Source organism: Notothenia coriiceps, unplaced genomic scaffold, assembly GCF_000735185.1.
Source record: "Notothenia coriiceps isolate Sejong01 unplaced genomic scaffold, NC01 NC01_scaffold00036509, whole genome shotgun sequence".
Classification (NCBI taxonomy): Eukaryota; Metazoa; Chordata; class Actinopteri; order Perciformes; family Nototheniidae; genus Notothenia; species Notothenia coriiceps.
The window spans coordinates 242,315-254,490 of record NW_011369210.1 but is presented as its reverse complement, the minus strand read 5'-3'; the positions used below and the strand labels follow the sequence as shown (position 1 = coordinate 254,490).

Here is a 12,176-nt window from a genome sequence, read left to right as displayed (position 1 = left end):
GTCCATATGATTTGTGTAGCTGAAGTAACATCTTTTACCACAAAAAACATGTTTCAGAACAAGTTTACTCTTGTTTGCAGGAGTAGCCACTTGTTGCAATTTGTGACGTTTGCTTATAATTTAGAACATTGCTTGTCATTGAACTCGGTTTTTTCTCTCTCTCCCTCTCCCTCTCTCTCTCTCACCCTCTCTCTCTCCGTTTCTTCATTGTGATTTGCCTCTCCCTCTCTCTCTCTCCTTTATATACGGTGAGACTCCCCCTCCTCTACTCTGCTCCTCTAAAGCTCGATCTATGGTACGAAAGTCTCCTTTTCTCCGTTTTTCTTCAGGATGGCATTCTTCAAATATCTTCGCTCTGTTAAGAATGAGATTATCCTTTTCTCAACTCCATTACTTCTTCTTCCACTGCCTTTAGTGATCGGGACATCGGTATGTAAAGGCTTTTTTTAAACGATCGATAAATTACAATTTAACTTTGACACTGATAAAAGTAGAGCAATTCTAAGATTACATTTCAATATATTGAAATGTTGGATCACATTGTTGCTATTTTGCAAAATAGCACATCATTTATTTAATTATGCATCATTTAAAAGTTGAATTTGGGAAACTTTTTCATTCATTTTTAAAACATGAATGAACTAAATTCAGCGCTTCATAGAAGTAGCTTTCCCTAAAAAAATGCTCTTTAAAAAAATGAATCTGATGTGCATGGTGTCCTCTTGCACCTGTTTGATGCGCACAACATGCGCACTTGGAGTAGATTGCGTGAGAGCTGTCCAGTGTTGCCTGAGGCTGCATTGCTCTGAAGTTTTGTTATTTTAACTCCTTGTTGTTAACATGAAGGGTCATGTCCAGCGTGGGAACACAGAGTCAAAGGGCTCAGTCCCCGTTGCTACTGCTTCTTGTCACATAGAGGCATGCACAAAGACTGTAAGCATGTTGTGATAGATTTCAATAAGCAGTCATGAAAAATGGCATAGTGAGAAGGAAGGTACAGAGTAGGAGGTCTCTAAGCGATAAAAGACACAGTTTGGGAATCTTTGCTTGCTTTAAAATGCTGAAGACAAATTATGTTTTATAAGAGTCAACAAAAGCAACCAATGTACTCTTCTTTAACTTGTTTTCTATACAGTATATATTTATTTTTCTGCTGCACCGCAATAAAACATAATAAATGAATATCCCACAGAGCTCAGAAGTTTGATCTTGGCAAATGTACAAGGTGACCAGAAAAAACAATAGAACAACACACATGCTTATCTCTACCCTTTGAACCACCATAATGTCCCAGAAGAAATTATGTAATAGTAATTTAACCCATAAGCTGCTTTTACACCTCATAACGTGCTTGCTCATTAACCAGTATGTTTTTATGTGTTTATTTTGCAGGAAGCAGAATGTGCCTTTGTGATAATCATGATGGCAGTTTACTGGTGCACAGAGGTCCTACCACTGGCAGTCACTGCTCTTCTCCCAGCCATCCTTTTCCCTTTGTTTGGCATCATGCAATCCAAAGATGTAAGTAAGATAACTGCAAAAGTGTGTGGAATTTACCCAGGAAGGATGCATTCATGTTCACACACACCTGACTCTGTGTGATCCAGGTGTGTATGCAGTACCTGAAGGACACAAACATGTTGTTTGTGGGGGGGTTGATGGTTGCTGTCGCCGTGGAGCACTGGAATCTGCACAAGCGCATCGCCCTGAGGGTGCTGCTCTTTGTTGGTGTGCGTCCAGCGCTGTGAGTAGCTTACACAGGAGATTCTGTTTGGCTTTTTATCTTTAACATCTACAAATCCATAGTTTATCCAACCATCTTTTCAAACAGCTGATATAGTTAAGGTAACATGTTTCAAGTTGTTTATTGCCACCATAAAAGTCTCTCTTTGTCCCTCTTTATGTCTTGTAAAACACTCAGGGCCTTTCTGTACAATCCAAGGCCACTTACATGATTCTTTGGTTATCTTTCTGGCAGTCTGATGTTGGGCTTCATGGGTGTCACAGCCTTCTTGTCCATGTGGATCAGTAACACAGCTACCACAGCCATGATGGTGCCTATTGTGCAAGCAGTGCTGCAGCAGCTCAACAACAGTGAGGACGAGATACCTAAGATCCTCAGCTCAGAAGAGCCGGAGCAGACATCAGAGACTGACAGCAAACAGGCTCCACAGGCAGAGAAGCAGAGTGAGGGACAAGGTGAGCCATTGTTACCTTTTTTAGTTTGGCAGAGGAAAATGTATAGTCTCACAAGCTTCTTATGCGTATACAACTATGTTTCTAGCAGTCTTTTTTTCCCCTGCTCTCTCCTTGAAGGACCAGTGGTGGTGACTTTCTTGGATGCCGCAGTAGAGGATGCCATGCGTAAGGATGCAGAGGAAAAGATGAAAATGTGTAAAGGGATGACCTTGTGTATTTGTTACGCTGCCAGCATTGGAGGCACTGCCACACTGACAGGAACCGGTCCCAATCTGGTGCTCAAAGGCCAGATGAACCAGTGAGTGTTTACTCAAAGCTGTGTTTAGTCATGCTCCATTACTTTTAATGTTTTTTTCAATGAAATTATGCACTCACTTCTTTTTGTTTTCCTTAGACTCTTCCCTGAAAATGGAGATGTGATTAACTTTGCCTCCTGGTTTGGCTTTGCCTTCCCTAACATGATCATCATGCTCACGCTGGCCTGGCTTTGGCTGCAGTTTGTCTTTATGGGATTTAAGTGAGTGGTTAAAGCCTAATAACAGTGACAGAGACTTGACTCAAGATCAAAAAACTTTTACCGCATCAGGTGTGTGATTTTGTGTAAAAGTGACACAAAGGTTTTTCCCCGTGTGATCACTCCAGCTTTAAGAAGACGTGGGGTTGTGGGGCTGTGAAGACAGAAAAGGACATCGCTGCTTATAATGTGATCCGTGAGGAGCACCGTCGGCTGGGGCCCATGTCCTTTGGAGAGATAAGTATCCTGGGTCTCTTCACACTGCTGGTGGTGCTGTGGTTCACAAGAGAGCCAGGCTTCGTCAACGGCTGGGCGACAAATATCTTCAACTACAAAGCAGAGTGTGTAAACAAAAATACAGCACATTTTCACTAACACATTAACCCTCCGGTTGTGTTTGTCCCCCCCCCCTTATTTTGATGTTCGCAGTCGAATTTGACCAATCCTGTTTTAGCTGCTATTACATTAACACAAAAACCATTAATCATCACCAAATTTCATTTGACACCCTTTCAAACGGTAAATATTGTATCAGACTACTGGTATACATGAAAAACTGCAGTAAATATACAAAGAATAGACACTGAACATGTATTGCGTGTGCCAGGTGTGATCCATGTGGGGGGATGGGCACATAGGAGCGGGAAATGGCGCATGGAAGTGTGAGTGTGTGTGTGTGTGTGTGTGTGTGTGTGTGTGTGTGTGTGTGTGTGTGTGCGTGCGTGCGTGCGTGTGTGTGTGTGTGTGTGTTTTATCTGATCCGGATGGATATCATAAAGCCTTAATGTAATCAAATGTAAAACAAAAAAGTTATGATTGATGAAAGTAGTAAATCGGTCAGATTTGACCCGAACACAACAGGAGGGTTCATCTAGTAAAGGAGGTTTATTTATCTCAGTTTGTTCATTCTATTCTCACTTCACTTCTCAGGTATGTGACAGATGCCACAGTGTCAATCTTCATTGCTATCCTTCTTTTTGTTTTACCCTCAAAACCCCCAAGTTTCTGTTCGTGGAGGACTCAACGTTTTGACACAGGTAAGCCATGGTTTTGGAAAATGTATAGTATCAGTAATTCAGTTATATGCATGAAAAGAGCTGAAAAACTGTACAATGATACAATACTGACATTTAATGTATTGGATCTGTAGCACCCCATCAAAATACCGGGCCGACTCCTCGTTTGCTCACCTGGAAAGTTGTTCAAAAAAAGTTACCGTGGGGCATTGTGCTTCTTCTTGGTGGAGGGTTTGCTCTTGCCAAGGGCAGTGAAGTAAGTGGCAATGACAGTCAAACTGTTCATGGGGAATTGGGCAAAAGTCTTACACACAATATGGCAAGACTAACTGGAAGGGGAGTCTTAGAATAGAAATGTATTTACAATCTGTAATTACCTTTCTGTATCGTTTTTATATTTATGGAGGCCAATCCCCCACTCAAATCAAACGGCTTGGCACAATGGATTCATAGGATATGATGGATCAGCATGTAATACACTGAAACTGTTTAATATAAATCAGCCTCATTATTAACTCTCCCAATAACTTATCAGAGCTATTTTAATCTATGCCAACCGAACATTTTCTACTGTTGCTTGGTCAAATGTTCCCTGCACACACATGTTGCTTTAAAAGATCCTTTATATGATCACACATCTGAATGAGAGTACAATACACAAAACAAATGTTGTTGTTATTCCTGAAAAGACTCTGACTCTGTATACTATATGTTTATAATATATAAAGGTATCTGGACTCTCAAAGTGGATTGGAGATCAAATGACTCCCCTGCAACACATCCCTCCCTGGGCAATAGCTATCATCTTATGCCTGCTGATTGCTACCTTCACAGAGTGCACCAGTAATGTTGCCACTGCGACGCTCTTCCTACCTGTCTTAGCCTCAATGGTAAGTTCTTAGAGTGAAAGTTAAAAAAATAGAGGCAGAAACTAAAGAAGCAGCAGATAGACGATCGTGTTAGTTAGCAGTGTTAGTAAGGTGAAGTGCCACTGAGCGTAAGTTCTTCAACTGGTTTCCCCAATTGGAGTGCAGCATTGAGACTACTCCCAGTGGGAGCAGGCCTATTTTCACTTGTTTGGTTACCCATGTAGTTGGTCATTCAGGCTGAATGTGTTTGGTCCCCTTCCCCGGGCCCCTCCTTCCATTAATATCCTGCCAAACACACCAATTCAGCCCAGTCCCTTGTTATGCTGCACAGCCCCCCCACCCCCTCTGCTGAAGAATGACGTTACTGTGCCCGCCAGTCGAGCACTTGAGAGATGCCGCAGGCTGCGCCAAGCTGGGTCGTTCACATAGATATGTATTTATTTGAGTGCACAAGGGTGTCGAACCCTCATGTGAAAATAGAGATATAGAGAAAAGACAGAGAAAAAAATGATCGGATCAGTTACAAGAGAGGAGGTGACACTTTGTGGCAGTCATGGCTTGTGGTATGTCACTTCATGTGTCATCCTGTCAAGTGAATCTTTATTATTTGATCAGACAAGACAAAACGTTGTCATCGTGCTGACCTGATATACAGCCCATAGTTTAAAGAAGACTAACTATAAACTTTCGCTTTGTTTATTTTGAGAACCAGAAATTACTGTGCACTTGTAAGTTACTGTGCTGCGGCATATGTAATTCTGTAGCAAATTCCACAGAGTAATGCTTTCTGCATTTTTGTAGTCTGCCATTATCCCTACATCTGTGGAGCGCTTCTATTTTAGATATCATGTCTCAGCTAGCTTACAGGAATTACATCTTAATTACACCCACCTTATAAGAGTTCTCCCTACGCACTGAATTGCACACATTTTACTGTTAAGTTATGAGTCAGTGATTATGGTTGCAGAAAAATAGTCAGAAGGAGGTATTTGTGATGTAGGCTTGGTTCATCCCTGTCGCTGACTGTGATCATTTCTGTGTGATTATTGCAGTCTCAGTCCATTGGAATCAATCCACTGTACGTCATGGTGCCTTGTACGCTGAGTGCCTCTTTTGCTTTCATGCTGCCTGTTGCCACGCCTCCAAACGCTATAGTCTTCTCTTATGGATACCTCAAGGTTTCTGACATGGTAAGTATGGCAGCGGCTTCTTGTGTTTGTACATTAAATTATATGTTGGACATGCAAAGTTGGAACTCTAGTGCCATTGTTACACAGCAAGGACAGCTGAACTCATACGTTCACTGGCAGATGTAACCTCAAAACAATTAAAGAAATATCTCAACATCTAGGGAAATGCACTTCTTTGCATAGTCTTCATGACTGTATCCCAAACAGCAAATGTTCAAGTATTTAACATGTTGCTTACTAAGCTATCTTTGCCTCCTTAATTTTTCTTCTCATCTCTGGACATTATGTGATGCAGATTGAAAAGCAATTTTATGAGCTCAGATTTGTTCCAACTTCGAATATTTAAATTGCACAAACACGTTTTAACTATTGTGATGTTTAATTGTGCACTTCTGTTTACTTTGCATGCAACCTCTTCACTTTCTGTAAAACCACACTTATGCCTTTAAGGTCAATATGAAGTTGCAGCAGGTGCGATTAACTTACTTTAAATGTCTTTGCGAGAATAAAGAAATGTCCTCATAAAAGACTGCAACTTGAAGTTTCTGTTTTTAATATTTGTATACAGATGTTTGACAAAGTAAGTATTGAGGTTTAGATATGGAGGTAACAGAATCCAGAAGTCTTGCTGTTTCCCCTGCTTTTAGTCTGTATGCCTTGCTAATCTTACAGGGCTTCTTACATGATATATGAGAGTATCAATCAGCTGAACTAACTCTCAAGAAGAGCAAGAAAGATTATAATTTCCCAAAATGCCTAGATATTGCTTTAACATTTCAATGTTCTCCTCTTGTCAATCAGGCTAAGACAGGAATAGTCATGAACATAATTGGCATCCTTTGTATAACACTGGCCATTAACACCTGGGCCAAGGCCATGTTTGACCTGGACACCTTCCCCGCCTGGGCCAACGTCACCGGGGTGTGAGCTTGGTTCTGCCAGAGAAGAAGATCCATGCACAGCCTGCCCTCCCCACACCGGCGCCAGACCAAGACATCTGGTCAGAGCCATAGCACAGGAGCACATGGTGGACCGCAAGCGTCCAATCGCTGTTAGAGTACAAGGCCCTCGAGGCTTGTTCTCATTGACACCTGAGTCTTGCTTGTAAAAGAAAGTGGCTATGAAAATGGTTGGGAATGACTGACATTTAAAACAATGTTTTCTATTTCATTATAATGAATTTACATTTAAAAGAAAAATGCATTACATTCATGTATCAGTATAAAAAAAAACATATAGGGTCAGTGTATTCAAAATTGAACAGCCAACAAATGGGCTGTTAATAAGGTCAAAGTTAATTGAAATGTTTTACATAGAAAGGTAACCACATCTAAAAAAGCCATTCATCATAATATAAGATCGTTACTTTGCACATTAACTCAAGTACTGCACTTACACGTACATTTTTGAGATATAATTCTTTTAGAAGATTAACATTTGATGCCGCTTTAGCTTTCACCTTGTATTTCAGAGGGACTTTTGTCTTTTTTTATTAAATGTATCCGACAGCTGTAGTAACTGGTAACTTTTCATATTAAGAAAATATAAACTATTATCATAGATTAATATACATGTATAAAGCACAATCGAAACAAGAAATTCCTCTTAACGTGTTGAAACTGTAAATGTCTGCCCAAATAGCTCACCGGTCTCTGCTGCCAAATATGGACCAGACTCGTGATTGACTATTTTTTACATTGTTTTATATTGCAGCATCTATTAGTACTAGTTTACTTAGTAAGAACCGTTAATGGATTCTCCCCGCACTGCTTTCAAGAACTGAATTTTTCAATCTTAATAAAAACGCATCTCATCAAATATATTTAGAGCAACAAACTGTTGTTTCTGAGGTTTGCCCTTTGGTTATTTACAGGTAATAGGCTGAAACATGACACTAAGTTAACATGTCCCTGTGTTGATCTTCTGTATATGACAGATGTATGTTTGTTTGTTAAAGGCGTTTTCCAGCCTCTGTTGAACTTTGAAATGTGTCATCGATACAATGCAAGAAACCAATATTTGACTTTTACAGTCACACTGCCTTATTGTACTTTAAACAGATGTTCTATCTTTTGATCAATACATTTTAGAAAGTCTGCCTGCAATAATGAATTCTGACTGAATTGCCAATAAAGAACCAATGTACTTTTTTGTTCTATTTCAAGACTTTTGTACCTGACAGATGACGATTTGAGTACCTTTTATGCCTAAAACGCCAATGGGCTGAAATAGACACATGTATATCATTGTTCTGTGACAAAATAAAAGACAAGAGTTAATATATTGTGAGTTTGAATTATGTTGTATCATTGCCTTCATACATAACACTGGTAGAACAAAAATATTTCATGACTATTTCCATTAGTAATCATTTCGCAGTCTGTTAGAGTCATGAACACAACAATTCTCCAAAAACACCTTTAAATCTAAGCCCTTGATTTCACAGCAAAATTTTTATATTTTCCACAAAAGCCCAGGTATAAGCTTTCAACAAGTAAGAGGCTTAAATAAAGCAGATGGAAATAAAACCCCATCTTAGCCTTTAAAAAACAGCATTGTCATCAGTCAGTGTCATCCAAAACAATATGATCCCACTTTCATCACCAGTGCAATCTTTCTCAACTTCACATGAGTTTAACCTGTGTTTTAGTGCATACGTGTTTCTTTGCCACTTTGCTTAGTAACCTCTTGTCTCGTGCATAAAGCAGATATAATCCTGTGAACACAGTGCAGAAAGCCACAGTAATCCTGGACTGAAAGGCCACTCCTAATGTCTGTATTCAAGAGCTCTGTGTCATTGTCTTCTTGGCGAGACGTTGCATGAGCCAAGGGTCAAGGTAGTCATATTGTCCAGCATTTTGCGTCATCAAAATTATGAACTCAAAGAAGACATTTCACATGTCTCCATTCTTTTGAGTAATCTAATACAACCCCATCCCAATGGGTATATATCACCATGAGGAAAATTACGTTTTAAAGTAAGACAAAAAGTTAACAATCATTTGACTGTACATATATGGCAGGACAAACTTATGTTGGTGTTATGATGTGATATGATACAAAGACATGTTTCACAGCAGCAAAGTTAGCAGGGAGAAATAAATGAAATGATCCCATCAATGTTGTGGACTCAGTTCTGTTAGACAATTTAAATGTTCAGCGGTTTGAAAGTGGTTAACAAGTGGTTAGGTGCATAGAAGAGTACAGATCACTATGATCTTGAGTCCCACTCTTGGAAAAATGCTTATGTAATTACAGTGCCTTCCTCTCCGTTATACTCCTCTCAGCCACCCACTCATTATCCAATTAAAACACATCCTCACGCATCATAGCCTCCATTATTGGCTATATATACATGTAAGGCTGCAGTAGGGAAAGTGAACCTGCATGTTGTTCTCTTGGCTGGGGTTTCATGCACAGAACACCTCTTGTAACCCAACCCCCTCGAAAAAGCAAAAACACAACAATGTTTTATTAACTTTATAAGGTATGTTTTAACTTTGTTGTGACTCCTCTACCTTTTGAGAGCATTTTGTGGACGGAAAGGCTTTTTGAAGCCCTTCCACCTTTTCTGTATCAGTTACACAGAAGGACAATACGCAGCCTGTTTGATACAATCAATTCTTCCTTGTACTTAAAGTCTTGTGTGTAGGTATGGTTTCAGTTAGCAATGTATCCGATTAAACTGCGGACAAAAGCCAGGCCAAAAGAAGAGGACAGAGGGCCTTTCTTTACACTCTTCAGGTCGAGGCACATTCATACTGACCACGCTAAATAGTGGCCTGTCACCATTTAAATCTCATTCAGAGTTTTCATTATTTCGGGTTATATTGTGTTTAAACAATGCATAATCCAAAACAATTTATTTTTAGCCAAATACTTTACAACACCTTCAACATATCATTTTCCATGACTCTTTTAGCAGGTTAATCCAGGTCAAGCATATCCAAACATTTCTGATTCAGTGAGCAGTCAGGTATCCCTTTCATCTAAAGACTGCACCCAATATATTTTCAAGAGTCATTTCATGTTTACTGTTTTTGTCCATGGTATTCATGCCAGGATATGCACTCATAAAACTTCACCTTTTAGAGCACATTCTTCTTTCGGACACTTGTTTTGCATGTTACACACGCTCAAAAACAGGGTGAGGGATGACTTGTCGAGCTGTTTGACCACAGATCATGTGTTCTTCACAACCATTCACTCCCTGAAAAGGACATTATGATACGTAATAAGAGGCTAAAGAAATGCAACCCTGCTGTTGTGTCCCTCTTTGAAGTTGTCAATAGACTGTTTTCATGTAAATGCCTGCTTAATTAAGCCTCAAATTGATCAAAGATGCTTGCCTGTTTTTCTCTTGTATGTCAAAAAAGCTCATTTTGGTGACCATAGAGCGTGTGCCTTTATCCCATAATTCCATTCCTTAAGAACCACAGTAAAGGGTCACCTGCTGTTGGAATTATTTGATGTAACAAACAAACAGAGCAATTTTCCTCTTAAAGCTTATTGTGAAATATATTTTAAAGATCGTTTTCATGCTCCTGCAGCCAAAATAAATGACAGTCATGGTTGCACTTGATAAGATAAGATAAGATAGAGCTTTATTGTCTCCCTTGGGAGAAATTTGTCTTGGGCATCGAGATAATAAACATAAAACATTCAGGTCAATCAGTCATAGATACAGAACATAGATCACATATCACATGGCCACGAAACAAACAAGAAACATACAGGTACAGCACTTTCCCTATTGCACATATCCCTATTGCACATAATCAAATTGCACTTTCCCTACTGTATTCATACACAAATCAATATTGCATTTTCCCTATTGCACCTATGTATAGTGTCCGTGAAATTGCACATATCCCTATTGTGTCCATACCTATTTACACATAATGCACTTTCCCTATTTAACCTTCTCGATTGCACATACTACACTGTAAACATTTCACCTCCCAACAACTCCTAACACAGCATAATCACAATTGTTTCTAACTGTTCAGCAGCTTGATTGACAGTGTAACAAAGGAAAACTTATACCTGTTAAATTTACAGTTTGGTAATCTATACCTTCTGCGAGGGCAGCAACTCAAACTCTCTATACAGGATGTGTTTGGGGTCGCATGTGATTTTACGGCCTTGCTTTCTCACCATCTCCTCAAATATCTCCTGAAGAGAGGATGGTGGAAGCATGCCAATTATTTTTCCAGCCCTTTTTATCAAGCTCTGGAGTTGTGATTTAGATTTAACTGACAAGTTACCAAACCATGTTGTGATACCATGTCAGGGTGTATTTTCAACCTTACTCGGTCATCAACAGTGTGTATGAACATACTGAATCGTACATGTCCTGTTAGGAAATAAAATAAAAACACATCATTACTTGTACATTTTCTTGTAAATATTTGAATTAGATACATTTTTTGTAAGATGCTTACTCTATAGTGACATTAATATGCCTTTAATTATCCTTATAATAAACCAAACCGTCCTGGAATTTGATAATTGGGGTTTTAATGGCAAAGAGAATAAAATCCATTGGATAACTTCAGACCTCTAATATAACAATTTAGGGAGGCACGCACAAATTCAATTAACTGATCTAATAACCCGTTATATCTTAATTTAAGGGTATGAGTGTCATGATTTCTGAAAAATGTAGCATCCTTTAAGCCCCTGTCACACTGTCCCGAAATGGACACCCGATGGACACACGAATATGGAATTGTGAATTTCGCACGAAGATGGCCCCAACCGAACCACACACGAAGGCAACATTTACATTACATTTAAGACATACAACTGCAACGAAAGTAACACAAACAATTATGTTAAAGTACTATGATACTGTACTGATATTTTCCGACTTTGTTCTTTACTTTCTCCGTCTTTATATGTAGAAGATATTAAGTTTTCTCCGTCATGTTGTTTCCATAGCAACAACAACTTCCTCGCCTTAAAAAATAATATATTATATCCTTTTTAGTTTCACAGAACACAAATTGGGTTATTTACATAATATGTTTACATGATTTTGTTGTGCAATAAAACAAACAGATGGACACACGATAAAGGAAATGTTCAAATTCGGCTCTGATCGTAGCAACATCGGGCCATTCGTGAGGGCATCTTAAGCCATCTTTGGCATGCTAAAGATTTTGCCACCGCTCCCGAAGTTGCTGCCGGAGATTGATAAATTCCACCGGCGGTCATACGATGGCTTAAGATACTCTCACGAATGCCTTACGAAGGGCAAAATGGACACACAAAGTCAATACGAAAAATGAACCTTCACAAGGTCCTTCGGCAATGCTTTGTGATGCCAAAGATGTTGCCACCGCTCCCGAAGTTGCTGCCGGAGCCTGAGAAACTCCACCGGCGG

The 12,176-nt window shown here is 39.4% G+C and overlaps 1 protein-coding gene across 3 annotated transcripts; it reads left to right on the top strand.

Annotated features, from left to right (window-relative positions):
* Positions 1-245: 245 nt before the first annotated feature.
* LOC104963841 (solute carrier family 13 member 5) lies at positions 246-8,077 on the top strand. Of its 3 annotated transcripts, none has more exons than XM_010792492.1 (12): positions 246-295; positions 1,393-1,521; positions 1,608-1,744; positions 1,979-2,199; positions 2,317-2,497; positions 2,594-2,716; positions 2,842-3,054; positions 3,644-3,750; positions 3,864-3,985; positions 4,458-4,619; positions 5,651-5,788; positions 6,590-8,077. In XM_010792492.1, exons 1-12 carry the CDS (start codon positions 293-295, stop codon positions 6,713-6,715), a joined length of 1,662 nt encoding a protein of 553 aa, XP_010790794.1. In that variant the 5' UTR covers positions 246-292; the 3' UTR covers positions 6,716-8,077. The 3 variants fall into 3 exon arrangements, with proteins under 3 accessions (XP_010790794.1, XP_010790793.1, XP_010790792.1); XM_010792491.1 differs by having other exon boundaries at positions 260-429; positions 3,716-3,750; XM_010792490.1 differs by having other exon boundaries at positions 260-429.
* The last annotated feature ends 4,099 nt before the right edge of the window (positions 8,078-12,176 follow it).

What these genes read in the sequence shown, in the direction of transcription:
- LOC104963841 (XM_010792490.1), top strand. Translation starts at nt 331, where the DNA reads ATGGCATTCTTCAAATATCTTCGCTCTGTTAAGAATGAGATTATCCTT. An exon ending in GTTGGTGTGCGTCCAGCGCT is followed by an intron (nt 1,745 to 1,978) that starts GTGAGTAGCTTA and finishes TCTTTCTGGCAG; the next exon opens with TCTGATGTTGGGCTTCATGG. An exon ending in GACTCAACGTTTTGACACAG is followed by an intron (nt 3,751 to 3,863) that starts GTAAGCCATGGT and finishes TTGGATCTGTAG; the next exon opens with CACCCCATCAAAATACCGGG.